The 14,693-nt window shown below is 46.4% G+C and overlaps 2 protein-coding genes and 1 long non-coding RNA gene across 5 annotated transcripts in view; 1 reads left to right on the plus strand and 2 right to left on the minus strand.

Annotated features, from left to right (window-relative positions):
* Nucleotides 1-7,828, minus strand: part of EGFR (epidermal growth factor receptor) — a 168,668-nt gene extending 160,840 nt beyond the window's left edge. For both annotated transcript variants that reach the window (XM_064506626.1, XM_064506625.1), the window contains exon 1: nt 7,702-7,828. In XM_064506626.1, the coding sequence (XP_064362696.1) occupies nt 7,702-7,813 (112 nt within the window). In that variant the 5' untranslated portion in view covers nt 7,814-7,828. The remainder of the gene's footprint in view (nt 1-7,701) is intronic.
* On the plus strand, nt 6,373-13,072 carry LOC112996114 (uncharacterized). Of its 2 annotated transcripts, XR_003262355.2 has the most exons (4): nt 6,373-7,148; nt 7,611-10,564; nt 11,757-11,892; nt 12,278-13,072. It is a non-coding gene; the product is annotated as an uncharacterized LOC112996114 (long non-coding RNA). The 2 variants fall into 2 exon arrangements; XR_010387699.1 differs by having other exon boundaries at nt 6,374-7,148; nt 11,757-13,072.
* LOC112996111 (golgin subfamily A member 6-like protein 25) overlaps nt 9,341-14,693 on the minus strand; it is a 134,900-nt gene continuing 129,547 nt past the window's right edge. The window contains exons 10-11 of the mRNA XM_064506627.1: nt 12,819-12,890; nt 9,341-10,558 (exon numbers count right to left, since the gene is read on the minus strand). The gene's annotated coding sequence lies outside the window, so the exon portion shown is untranslated. The remainder of the gene's footprint in view (nt 10,559-12,818; nt 12,891-14,693) is intronic.

Consider the following 14,693-nt stretch of genomic DNA (forward strand, 5'->3'; position numbering starts at 1 on the left):
AAGGAATTTCCCAGAGCAGGAAACTGCTTAGCATTAGGCAATCACACATGCAACTGTAATAGCACTTTGCAAAATTTAAGTACGCAGACCTCAAAAAGAAGCATTAACTACCTTACATTTGAGTCAAATTCAACCTTCAGAAGCGCACATACATCTCTCGGATCTTAACATGGGGGGACGTGCATGCACCTCCACAGACAGCAGCAGCTATAGGTTTGGGGTTTGCATTTTTTGTTTGCTCACATTTTCAGTTAGCGGGCACTGCGGATACGACGGCTGCCACTTAAACCGTGCTGCATGGGCACGGGCAGAGCGATTGCAGAGACGATCCGGACGCCACGAGGAGACTCGCGGCTGACACCCCATCTCGATCGCAGGCGGGTGGGATCCCACCTCGCTTCGGCCGTGGGGAGCCGAGCAGGGCAGCCGCTGCAGCAGGTCACCCCGTGCAAAACCCACCCGGAAAGATGCGCTGCAGCGGCCCACACGAAACGGGGGAGGTCTCTGCATGAGATGTCACCTCGAAGCTTGGGAACGAGCCCCGCGTAGGAAGCGGGGGACCTCAAACTGCAGGCAGCGCTGTGTGCTGGTCAGGGCACGGGGGTGGCCGCCAAAATCCTGAAGCCCAGCGCTGCCAGCTGCGTTACCTCAGGCGGCCCGTCAGAGCCTCCGCGGCCCAGACCCCGCAGCTGGCAACAGGTAAAATAGCGCTCTCCCCAAGCGCGTGGCCCCAGTGCCGGGCGCAGCTGATTTCCAGAGCTTTCTCTGGTTATTTTCAAGTCTACTGCCGAAGCCAGTGAGGTGAAATCCGGCCTCGCTGCGCCGTGTTTTGATTACACGATGCACACAATCCCCCATTCCCACAAACTGAAAATTTTCTTCTCGTAAAAGCCTAAGCTTAAATGCTACTATCCTGTCAACGAAATGGCTGGTTTATATCCTCTCCTCCTTCCTTCCACATTTGCCTGGAAAACATCTAGCCTGAGACCAGCCCTGCCGACTTGCACAGTGCTGCTGGCCCGGCGCCGCCAGGAGTGGCCATCCACCACCGACAGCCACGTTGGCCAACGCCGCCCGCGCAGGGAGAGGTGCTCTGGCAAAACGGCTTTTGCTGGTACTGCCTTTTTTTTTTTTGTGCTTTTTTGGCTTGGGATGCAGGGAGCTGGCAAAAACACAGCCTTTTCGAGTTAAACTGAGTGCTGGGTGGAAGAGAATGACGTGCAGCCAAGTGCAAGTGCTGCTCAGGTGGGCCTTGCCCTAGGCTGGGGCAGCTCAGTCACCTATGGTGGCGGAGGTTGGGGGGCTGCCGCGCTCCCAGCCAGTGCCTCTGCAGCAGAAAGCAGCCGCCGAGCTGCACCACCGCACAAATGACGGGCGCTTTTAGCCCCCACACCGTTGCCACCGCATCCCTTGGGGCACAGCTCCTGCAGCCCTCCCGGCCCCAGGTCCCGTCCCGCACGTCGAGAAGCCCCTTTTTACTCTTGCAGGTTGGCAAAATACACTGTGCCAAGCAAAGTAATGGATTTTAACACCCCCCCCAATGGGTGAAAATGAAAAAGAGATCGCAAACATTTCAGACTACACAAACATGTCCACATAATGTTTATATAGACTGGAGCTAAGCTTGTTGCATATACACCAAGGACAGTCTGCCCCCCTCCGCCACCAAAACTTTAGTTTTTCAGTGGGAAGGATGGAATTGAAGCTAATTTATTAATTTAAGCCAGACTCGGCAAATGTTCTTTGCTCAAAAAATTGAGTGGGAAGGAGGTTTAGGAAAATTAAGCCATGCTCTGAATTTTTTAAAACAAACCTGTAACTCTTCATTTCAAACAGCTTTTAACTTTCCTTTCTGGCCAACTGAAGAAGAAAACAAATAGTCTCAGGTCAAATTAAATGTTCCAGATTATCCTAGAATAATGTTTCTTAGCTGGTTGGTGGTTTGGGGTTTCTTTCTCTTTTTTTTTTTTCCTCCTTTCTTTTCTTCGCTTCACCAGAACTACCCTGACATTTTTGTTTCAATTTGACTGGAACTATTCTTTTCCTTCCAGTTTTTTTTTTTTTTGGTTCAGCCACTGAAACAAACAAAAACCACCCATAATTTGATGCAATCTAATCTTGAGACATGCATGCAAACACGTAGATGTTTACTTTCATGTACGCAGATGTACTGTGCTGGAGAAGGCTGCCTAGCTCTAGGAGGACCCTTACAGCTGCCTCGCATGGATCTGCCCACAGGCAAAACGCACCTTGCACTCCAGCTTCGAAACGAAAGCTCGTGCCCCTTCACAGGCTACATATATTCAGCATTGCTCTCTCCTAGCAATGACTTAAAAAAAAGTCAATATGGTAGCAAGTGTACTTCTAAGCTCAGTGGCCAAGGGATGTTGCCTTGTCTTTTCACTGCAGTCATCAGAAAGATTATCTGTTTAAATGAGAAAACTAACAAATGGGTTTCTATTGTTTCTTCCATGAGAACAACCCTTGTTAAAAAAAAAAAAAAAAAAAAAAGAGAGCACCAAACCTGTACCTACACACACACATTCTCCCTATGGGACAAACCACTCAGGCATGTCACAGCTGTCCTAATAAATAACAACCTTGCTTCAGCAGGAATAGACATTTATTTTGGTACAACTTCTCTGTAGGTGCAGTACAATTTTTTTCCCACATTTCCTTTAGGAGTAACTTCTGCTTCCCATATTCATGCCAAATGTTCTGTAACTATTGCAGAAGAAAAAAAAATACATTATTACTCAATACTATTAGGTCTGCAGAATTCAGCCCTAAATAAAGAAGCATTACAGACCAGTTTCAGGTAGTTGGAAGCCAAGAAGCAACACATCAATAACCAGCATGGGCAGGAACGATACTAGACCTCATATGGCACCTACTAATAAAGCATTCCTGGAAGTGAAGGTGCATAGGAGGAGATCAAATTGGTGTGCATTTAACAGGGTGAGCGCATACTGTACTAATTCAAACAACACTGTCAGAGTCCACATGAAATATCAAATAGTGGCTTTCCATGCCGTGTACCATTAACTCCTCGCAAAGCAAAATGCACCTAAATGCTTTCTATCTGCAACTATGCAAAGCTGATCGAACTGTCGTGCTGGATCCGCAAGTCCCATGCATTTCACAAGCTCTCCTGAGCAGACAGGGATAAACAGCAACGTTGCTCAGGAGCAGAGGATTTCTGATAGGTCAGATCTAACATGGCTTTTGCCACCACGGTCACCCAGCCGGCATTGCATCTGCCTCGTTTGATGGGCACAGGGCCCTCCGCTAGTCTCCCAGCATCAGCCCTGGCCGGCTGTCATGCAGTCCAGGCAAAGCAGTGGCTCCCGCTCCGTACTACCTGCGGGACGACGCTGGGTGAAGCACCGCATAGCACCCGCACAGGCAAACGCTCCTCAATCTACAGCTACAGCAGGATGCGGTGCTTGATCTCAGCTCCAGATGAGAGCAAGCCAGGGAAGTACCCTCCCTATTCATAGCTGTAACTACTCAAGCAGTCATCAGAGGCTACATGTCTTCTGCAACCACTGCGGAGCAAATCCAGGCACGGAAAAGCTAGCACGCACCTTCCACTGAGGAGAAATAAAAAACTCAGCTGCCTTTTCTAATAGCTTCCCCTTTCTCCTCAAACCAGCAAAGCCCCAGCAGGATTGACTGCGGTCCCTGTGCCAGCCGAGCCTCAACCAGCAAAATAGCCTTTTTCCCTAGCAAGTGCTCAAGCACAACTGAACAGCAAAATGGTATTTGTGAATAATAAACAAACACAGAAATAAAAGACTTCTAATGCAATTTACACACTACCTTAATAACAATTGTTCTAGCAAGTGGGTCATTTTTTACTGAGTGAGAACCCCCCCATTCTGACCAGTCTAAATCAGAAAGGTTTGTCGGCCGGGTTACCCTAGCCAGCATTTGTAACGCAGACCAGCCCAAGAACAAGTTTGCTGCTACAGCTGATTCTGAATCCCCAAGGAAAGTTTGATAAGTCAAAGTACTTCTCTCATGGTATAACCGCATCTACATTACACAAGCATGTTTGCAATACAGAGCTGAGTCTAACATGAGATTTGATGCAAGTTCTCATTATTAATGCATATAACTATTAATGCATGTAACATACCTACTACTGATTGGGAATATATGTTAGTTCTTACTTGGATACAACACTTACACAAGGCAGCTGTACCCTCTGATGCACATGTAATCCCAAAACTTGGACTGATCCAGGACTTTGAGGGAACATCAACAGTTTCTATGCAAAACCACTCTATCAAGGTACTGTCACTGTCCCTAAAGTGAAGTCTACCTTTCACTAAGCTCGTTTCTGAAGAACCACGAAACAACTGCAGTTTGTGCTGAAGAAAGATAAGGACACCTTGTGAAGGAACTGGTTTAGCTAGTCAGCTATCTTGCTGCTAAAGCTAGCATATCCTAATGATTTCAGTGATATATGGATACCCAAATGCAAAAAGTCAGCCCTCAGGAACGTAATGGCATTGTGTGACACTCCCCGAGAGTCTCTCTCTATAAATTAACGAAGGAATTACAATGGACTGCTTGGATTGTGAAGTCTCCAGGGCATCGGTTTGATTTCTTGGTTATCTGCAAATCTCTTAACATACTTTTGATGCAAGAAATCATACATTTGTATTTACTACTGCCAGTCCTGTATGTAGTTTGTTCACCACACGAGTACTTTGTTGAGGCCAATCTCTTTTGCAGCATTTTGCACATAGTGTATTTGCTGGTTGATCAAATAAAGAGACATGTTGCTGTTGCTTTACCTTCCCTTCCCTGCTTATCGGAAACTACCCTGAAAGACAGGGTTTGGGTTTTGTTCTTAACCATTCACACATTGAGGCTTTGGAGCAAGACCAGTCTACACTCAGACTTTACTTAATTATATTATTTCACCAAATTGAACTCTATCAGCGGATAGATGCATATTCACCCCAGAGGTGAATACAGTCACAGGTATGAAAATCTATCGTAAACACCTACGAAATACAACATACAGTGCAGAACCTGCAATCTCAGCGGCAGCATTACACAACATCGGCACACACATAGTACATAGGTAAACACTGCACGGAGTAGCAGATGGACATTTTTTATTTCATGTGAACATGAGTATTTCGATACCCTTAAGGAACTTCTTTTTCCTTTGTTTTTCAAAAAGCAGTGTAAAGCATTAGGTACAAACAGGCACCACAGAGAACGTCTGCAGCTATGGAGCTGCCCAGCACGCTCACACGCGCGCTCCCAGCACGTAGCAGAGCGCTTCCGTCCCACAGCGGCTGTGACTACAGATCCAAACGAACGATATAAAACCAATGAAAAACATTTTGCCTCAATCGCAGTGTTATCACTGAGCATGGCCGCATAGAACGGACATTGGTCAAACACATCCTGCAATAAGCAGCATGCCCGCTATCACAGGTATTTATCTTAGGTACCACCTAACAGGCCATCCTGCGTACAAAACAGGAAACCCAGATTAGTTCCACTGTTATTAATCTGGGTCAACATTAGAGCATATAAAGAGGTATTGATCCTTGTGAGTGTATTTCAATTTCCAACAACGCCACTTCATTTTGGAATTTGTTTTTTTAAAAAAAATCTTAATGACTAGGATGTTATGGCTAAACTAGTTCTCTCTCATCCATATTCAAAGATCTCATTCTAAAGTTTTTGGAAAAGACACAACTGTATTTAAATTTCCATTCAAACATTATGTTGATTTTATGGGGTGATTTTGGCATTCTTCTAATAAGAACAATATTTGCCCCAGTACTATTTCTTTGAGGTATCTCCTCTTTTGGGTAATAAAACAAACCAGGCTGAAATTCTGCAGCTTCGAAAAGTATAAATTCCTATATCATTTGAACTTCTCTTAGCAACAGAATTTTATCTGGTGACTTGTCAGCTTAGCACAGGTTTGTTACAGCACATTTACTTTTAGACTAATGCCAAATTCTGACACTGGAATCCTATTGCTTAACACAGAGGCAGGGTCTGGACATGCATGGATGGTCTACTACCTGTTGGACCTACCACTTTGAACTGGTATCTCACGATTCTCAAATGCTACTTCATTATGTACCACTGACTGACTTTCTTGCTCAAGTGGGGAGCAATAAAGACCAATCAATTAATTCACACCTCTTAAAGACTTCCTTCTGCCTTCATCTTTGTCATCGAGCTGCAAGTTTCTCTCATACAAACAGTTATTTTCTAACAGAATATACTGAGAATAAACCCTAGTGGGTTTATCACTTAGCTCTTGGTTATTCAGTAATCCTCAGATAACCGGTACCCTCATAATATTGTGAGATACAGTATCAAGCACTATAAACAAGGTATTCCTCTCCATACTTTACATATTCTGCATGGCACATGCACCTGAGACTGCATTTCAAAAGACTTTGAACACAAGCACAGCAGATGCAGTCAGCTTGCTTCCCATCATTTCCAAAGGGTGAAAGAAAAAAAGAAACGAGGGAAAGAAAAACTACCTGCGTTACATCAACAACAGGTATGAACTTGATTCCTGGGACAAGCAAATCTCCTGACTTTTTTCAGATTGTGCAACTAGCTCTTTAGAGAGGTGTGTTTCTGTCCACAGTCAGGAAAGACTAATTCAGTTGTTTCAAGCCATGCATCAGCCCTTCTAAAAACTATTAATTCTCTGCTCCTGCTCTATGTTTAAGAAGAAGGAAAGGAAAGAAAACCCTGCTTTTTTCGCTGCTGGCAGATTTCCAAGATAAAGACGACTGCACTCTGCCTGGAACCGCAGTCGGGGCCTGCTCTCGGAACTCACAAAAGAGAAAACCACACACAGAGAAAAAGCGACGGACCTGACCGGCCAGAAGCGTTTTCTCACCCTCTAGACCAGTTTCTCAAAAAAAAAAAAAAAGAAAAAAGAAGAAAAAGAAAAGAAAGAAAGGAAAAACCCGCCAGCCGGCGGCAGCCCGCTCCGCGCCGTTCCCACGCACCGCGGGGCCGGGCGGCCGCTGAGCGGGGGACGAGGGACGGCCAGGTCGGGCCGGGATAAATAACTCTAATTTAACGAGGGGGAAACAGAAGCAGCACCGAGTTTTCCCGGCTTCGACCCCCGCCACGGCCAGGTACGGATCTTTTTGGGGGACGAGCAGCGACGCCAGGTGGGGCGCAGACCCGACGGCGGGCCGGGGCTGCGGAGCGGTGCCCGCGGAGGGGCAGCGCGGCCGCGTCGCTCCGCGGGGTCCGGCCCGGCGCGGAGGACAGCGCAGAGCGGAGCCCCGCGGCTGAGCCAGGGCCGCCCGCAGCGCGCTCCGCGGAGCGATTGGGCAACGCGGGGAAGCGGGGGGGAGAGGGGGGGGGGCGAAAAGCAAGGAGGAAAAAAAAAAGGCCAAGGGGGGGGAAAAAAAAAAGTACAACCGATGGGATGTGCCAAGGTTTATTCCCTTTTATTTCCTCCACCCCCACAAAAGAAAATCAGCCTAGAATCAGGAAGTCAGGCTGCGTGATCGCTGCTATAGATTTTTATTTTTCTCCCCCCCCTTCTCTCTCTAGTGTGTTTTTTGTTTTGTTTTGTTTTTTTATTAAAGGAAAGAAGTTGGGACTTTCCCTCCGCCGCTCCCAAAGGGAGGCAGCGGCGCTGCCCCGCGCCCGCCCCCGCGGCCCCGGCGCGGCTCCTACCTTTCTTCTCCTCCACCACGGAGCAGAGGGCGACGCGCCCCAGCAGCAGCAGCAGCACCGGGACAGCGGCCCCGCGGGGCCCGGCGGCGGCGGCGGGGCTGCGGCCGCCCATGCTGCGGGACGGCCGCTGGCGCGGTGCGGCGCGGCTGGGCGCACGGAGGGCTCTTCTCGCGCGGAGCTGCCCCGCTCCTGGCGCTGCCGCCGCGCTCAGCCCCGCTCCGCGGCGGCCCCCCGCAGCATGCCGCGCCGTCGAGGGCTGCGCGCACACGTGCGTGCCCGGCTGCGGGCGCGCTGCCTGCCCGGCCTTCCTCCTCCTCCTCCTCTTCCTCCTCCTCCCGGTGCAGGCGGCGGGGCGCGCGGGGCTGGCGGAGCGGCTGTGGGACGGGGCGCGCCCGGCTGCGCTCTCCGCCCGGCCGCGGAGCGCAGCGGCTCCCTCTGGGGACGCCGCGGAGGAGGAGGATGGGGCGGGAGCAAGGAGGAGGAGGAGGAACCGGCGGCGCCTTCCCCGCCCAGGTGGGAGAGGGCGGCCCCGCCACCTGTGCCGCGTGGGGGCGAGGCGGGGGGGCCGCGGGGAAATCCACGGACACCAAGGAAAAGCGCTCACGCTCGGCTCCCCCCGCTGCAGCGCTTCCCCCACGGAGGGCAAAGCGTGCTGTTCACTTTTTGGCAGCAGTATCTTGGTTTCGCTGAACACCTCTCCCGCAAGGCGGGAGGAAGCGGTGTCCCGGCAGACAGGCGTGTAGCCGGGGCGCGGAGGTGTCGGTCGTCCCGGCAGGGACCTCAGCGTTCAGAGTTGTTAAATGCTGTTGCTAATTTCTGCATCACGCTCTTGTGAGGACCGGCGTCTTCAATCCCACAGGCAATCGGATACGAAGCTCGGGAACTGCTGTGATTAACTGGGAACTCCAGCACTGAGGGCCATGACGACATGGGCTCCGGGAGGTTGTGATTGCCTATCGCAATTTGTTGGAACACAATAGATTGCAAAAGAGCCGCTGAGTGTATCTTGACTTTCCCCTGTGATGCATGTTTTATGCTGCATTACTGTTCTCCTGCCAGTCAACTTCCTCCGCTCTATCTTTTCCTGATAGTTTAACTACTTCCTGACCCAACTAGATGTAGGAAAACAGCCCCATTTACTCATATTAGTACAAAAACGATGCTTGGTCAGATGCCTTTAACCATGTATCCCATCATGCCTGTAAAGATTTATTAAGATATATTGGGTTACAAGTGAGTTTCTCACTGTGCAGCTTTTGCATGCTATAGCTGACATTCTGTTTTGATTATATTTTGTAAATAATGCAAAAGAAGTACCTTGAAGTAAATTCAGGCATTAGTAGCATCGGGTGCCACTCTGCTCATCTGATTGGTTTCATGGCTGTAACTAAGGGCAGCATTTGATCTTTCAACGTGATATTTATGCAGTTTGCTTCAAAGATGCTCATGCAGTGCAGCCTCATAAACATTATGTGTATACAATTGGTTTTCATCTATTTGGACACATAGGAGGATTTTTAAAAATCACAGGCCAAGGAAAAGAGATCAACTTCCAGGGAGGGAGGGTTGCAAAGCAACCTCAAAAAATACTAAAGATTGCAGCTTGCATTATAAGGACATACAATTAAGACACGATAGAAACAAGCCTCAAATCAGTTTTATAGATAAATATTAAACAAAAACATTTGCCTCTAGACACACGCATTGGATCAAGATACAACTGTTGAAAGCAATGGAGTTCTTGACATCTGAAAAAAGAAAGGAACCAGAGTGATAACTGAAAAACAAACTAAACATAGGAAAAAAGAAAATCTCTCTGGTGCATGAATTGAATGGAAAAACTTGTCAAAGTCCTGTCCTACCATACTAATGTACAAATGCTTTCGCTGCAGAATTTTTCATGCAGTTGTGATTCTACCTGCTATTCTGAGCAGGAACTTTTCAAACTCACTTCACCTCCCACCATGCACTGTACTTACGTGAATCTATATAAAACTGAATATCTGATCATAGTTAAACTCCTTCATTCCTGGCATGATGGGCAAGGGAAGACCAGGCGAATTCCCTTTGAAATTTTTTCCCACGCTGCAAAAATCCACTATAGGAAAATCTAGTGTGATGCTGGCCTTGCAGTACCCCTGACGGGGCAGTGTGGCAAGCTGCCATCACTTTTGTCTTCTGACCTTTTTGAGCCCAAATGTGTTATTTTCATGACATTTGTCCTCTACTCGTGAAGGTCACAACATACATGAAGAGACTGTAAGACCCGAGGTCTTGGATGCTTACAATGATGTTCGGGTCTTTCGGGCCTTCTGTTGGCTCCTATTTGCACAACTGAACAACTTCTGGAACAGTTTAAATTTAAAATATGACATTTTCCCAAAAAGCCAGTCACGCACCCAGTGATTGCATTTGGTATAACTCCTTTGAGGCTAATGTCACTACACAAATTTGAGCATGGGCATGCAATATCCCTTCACATTGCAAAACTTTTATTACCAGCTTCATGCATGTATGAATTAAAGGCCACGAGACAAAGATCAACCTTTCCACCACTAGCTTTAAATTAATATTTCGTAGTGAGACTATCACATTAAATGCAAAATCTCTCTTCAGCTTCTCTGCGACTCACTCTGTTTTATATTGCATACATATCTCCCGTCTGCTAGATATGAAGCATAAACACACTGACGTATGAAGTAAAGTCCATGTAAAGCGAGAGTTCCTTCATATGCAGATACTGCTGGGCTGGGGAGCAGAACCACGATTGCTCACCACCTGCGGCCCGTGCTGCTGAGCTGGTCCCTCTGCCGCGCGTGGAGAGCGGGAACCCACAGAGGACAAACCACCGATTTCCCTACAGGTAGAAAAATGGGATTACTTCTCCTATCCCTTCCAGAGTCCCTCAGAATAGAATAAAGTCTCAAAATCCTTTCAAGAGCAAAGAAGTCCCTGTAGCTTGATTCCTCCCTTGAATAAAACAAAAAACGGATGGGTTTCAATTATCCACTGATAAATGGGGTGTTTGCCCCTCCAAAAAAAATTCATAAGCAACTGCTCGTGGATGGCACTGCTGTTCTTTCCTGTGTTTTGCACAAGTGATTTTAAAGGACAGGCTTCGCAGGAGAAAAGGAATGAGTTAGAGCTGAATTAGCAGGGTTTTTAAATCTGGCTTGCTCAGATTTCGTTTGCATGGTATTTGAGATTGCAGACACTGTAGTTTGCATTGTCATTTGTATTCCTTGACTCTTCACTGAGGTAATAATTCTTTGAGGTTTATGGCACTTTACATGTTCAAAACATTGCACAAACATTAACCAATTTATCTTCACAAATCTCCTGTAAAGCAGGTTAGTAACTATCATTTCCATTTTATAGATGTAAAATAATTTGCCTTGGGCGGAGTGTTAGTGGCAGAACTGGGGTTATCACTCAAGAGCTGCTTATTCTGGCTATTGTGTTTAAACCTCCTCAGATCATACTGCTGCTAGAGAGCTTCCCTGATTAAAATGTAGGTATTTTTTACACACTCCAATTCTTGCTCTCTTCCACTGTTTGTTTGTACAGCAGCATGGAGAAAGGACAAGACAGGCACACACACAGATGCTGGAATTAAACCTTAATTATAGCAAATTCCACCACCAGTCCATCCAGTATTTCAGCAGGTGACCACAGCATTATCTCAGGGGAGTTCTTATATTTTTATTGTTATTATTATCATTTTTACACCCTGGTTTTACCTGTCACCTCAGGTCCCTCAGTCAGTGTCAATGCTGCATTTTCCAGGGAAACTTTGCCTCACTCAAAAACAGTTTTTTAAATACTCTGAATAGGGATCTGCAGCACCAGCTTATTCACTAACTGAAGTAGGCAACAGAAAAGTAAATATAAGAATAAAAATTGGCATGCATGGACTAAGCAATATACGAAATCTTTGCTACTAAACCTCACAGTAGCTTCCTGTGTAGAAACGAGCTTCTGACTTATTTCTGTACTTCGTTAGGGTGACTTGCATTGGTACTACTGTGCTGCATTTACTTTTTTTTCTCAACCAGAAATCATACATCTCTACATGATTGCATCGAATACAGTCTGAACATGCTGCCAGTATACCTGATGTCAGTGGAAGCATCGCTACCATCGCCAGTTCACACTGCATCGTTTTTCAAGACAGGCAACTATTAATAGCAGGTGCCCAGCTATTAACACGAATACTGCTGCTTACGTTGCTCTCGCTGTACATCCCCGCACTGGCGAAGAAGGAGCTTTAGACCTCTGCTCATCTAATTCCTGCCCCAGCCAAGTAGGCTGCCATAGCCCACACATGTCCTAGATGTAAATAGAGAGAGAGAGGGCATGGGGACATGCCCCAAACTTTGCTCTCTGGAAGTCAAAAGTGCCCCAAAGCTGAGCTCAGGTGTGCCGGCCAGCTGGAGCTGGGTGCACTCATCCTGCCCAGTCCCTACCCTTCACAGTCAATGCAGCTCTTTGATCTGCACCCTGCCCAGCTCCCCCGCTGAAGTTCAATAGCATGCACAAATATAACAAGTGAGTGTACACAATACTGTCTCCTCAGGTGTTTTTAGAGCCACAAAATGCATGACTAGGACGGAGGGAGGAAAATCGATAGCCCTGAGTCAACACATGAAGAATGTGATTTGCATCCAGCGTGCGGCAGACGGGAGTTTCTCCAACCCAGCCATCTCCTGCTGTTTGCATCCAAAGAGGACACAGATATGAAAGATAAGAGATTGCAACACCACAATTCTCCTGAACAGCGGCAGCTACCAGTCCTTATTTGCGCTAACTGATATTGAAAAAGTCAGCCTTCCCTTCTATCCACGTGGTGACTCACTATTTTGCATTGTGGAGGTATCTCTGCTCTAACTCACTTTGCTGCATTACTTCCTGTATATGTTACTCAAGTTAAAACAAAAACACACATAGACCAGCTCTACTAGTAAGTTCAATGTTTTCAGGACCCTTCCCCAGCATGTAAACCAGCTGCCACAGAGTAGCTTGTGTCCATAATGTTAAACTCATCAGTTCTTTCCTCCAAGCCCTATAAGATAATAGGCATGCTAATGATCAGAGACACTTCATTGCTTGTTGCCTACCTGTGACTCCGGAGATAGGTCACTGATTTTGCCTTTTCCAGAGGAAAACTTGGCCCAATAGCAAAACTGTCACTGAAGAGAATGGGAAAAGAATTCTTTTTATTGTGTATTTTAAAGTTTTGTCCCCAAACATTAGTCATGGAGTAGATGGTGATTTTGTTTTGAAGCAAAATAAGTCAAAATGCTTTGAAAATAAATTCTATCACATTTTATTCAGTACTGTATAGTTAAATAATAAAGACATACGTAGCGAACACTGTGCATTTAAACATGATTAATCTAAAATACATCGCAGATGTATTGCAACAGTGCTAAAATAAATTCCATAGGAACATAGCCAGGCAGCCACTTACCTTTTTCTTTTTAGCATATCTTTAACTTCCCAAATCCTTCTCAAATAGATATTTTACGCGTGTATTGGAAGGAGTCACCAAATGTGACCGAGTGGAAGAGCAGGTTCGGGAGGCTGGAGAGCCTGCACAGCACCCAACCTGCCAGCTGGCACCTCCTTATTTTCTAATGAGGAGGAGCCAGTGTAAATGCCCCTGCAGAAGGCCTCATGGTAATTTGGTCAATGCAATAAGTTTGGTCCATGTATCAGATAGACCATGACAATACTGGGAACTGAGATTTTGGCTGTGCAAGTAATGTGGTTCTGGAGGAGTGGATCTGTAGAGCCAACGGCTGGTGCAGAGGACCTGACATCCTCACTGGAGGTGTTTCTAGGCATTTTAGGTCAGGTTGTCTCTAGCCTGGCCTGATGGACAGACTGTCCATTAGTGATGGAGCATGCTACATGAGCACCTGGAGAACATCTTTCAACTTCAGTTTCCTCTGAAAAAATTACAGTTTGTACACCCCAAGACCACTCCACCATGTGAATCAAAGCATAAGTGAGAATGGTCAAGAGATTAGCTTCAAAAAGCACACTCCTGCTCCACACCAAAATGCCTATACAAATGCACTCCAGGAAAAGAAATTATGCAAATATTCAGCACAGAACATGTTAGAAGCTTGTGATTCCAAAACATCCTGAAGTGCAAAGCTAAAACAGCAGGTTTTTAAAGGAATGTATATAAAATGGGCCCTCCCATTTTGATTAGTCTTGAAGTGGATGTAGATTTTTTTATCCAGTGAAGCAGACTTTAGGAGGGAGGAATTCCAGAAGTTCTGGAGGAGCCAGAGCTATCCATGGGCATTAGCAAAAGACCAAAACTGATCGCTGAGAGGAATACTGACTTTTGCAAAGGACAATGGCTGTGAGGGAGGAAAGGAGAAAGTCTTGGATGCATGACCACCATCGTTGCCAGAACTGTCTCCGGACTATGCAGAGAAGGACTCTGTCCCTACAGGCATAATGCAAAACATCTATAATATGGACATAGTTTTGTTACTGTCAGATTACACACATCAGGATAGCTTATACTGTTTCCCGATGGGGCTCACATTTTCTCATTGCTGTTTCCACCTATCTGCCACTATTTCTCTTTACTTTGCATTTTGGTTTATGCTGCACTGATATATTCTCTCATCTTTCCTTTTCCCCCCCACAACTTCTTTTCCATCCTAAGCCACTTTTTCTTGACGCTTGTTCACTTCATCCCCTCCCTACTCCAATCTGAGTTTTCTTTGCACTCTTCCCTCTTTCCCTTTGTCCTGCTTTCTCTGATCTCTTTGCTGATACCCTTGACCACTGCTGCTTCTAGAAAAAGAAACAAAAAAAATATTTGAGCTCTTACAGAAGTTTGAGTCTTCAGAAGTCAATACTGGACCTGGATCCAAATGTAAATCTCTGAGGTTTCCAGACTGGGCTGACCCCAAAGCCAGAATAAACAAACCCAGTCTTTTATGAGTTACCTAGATAATCGCTTGATA

The sequence above is a fragment of the Dromaius novaehollandiae genome, chromosome 2 (assembly GCF_036370855.1).
Source record: "Dromaius novaehollandiae isolate bDroNov1 chromosome 2, bDroNov1.hap1, whole genome shotgun sequence".
Classification (NCBI taxonomy): domain Eukaryota; kingdom Metazoa; phylum Chordata; class Aves; order Casuariiformes; family Dromaiidae; genus Dromaius; species Dromaius novaehollandiae.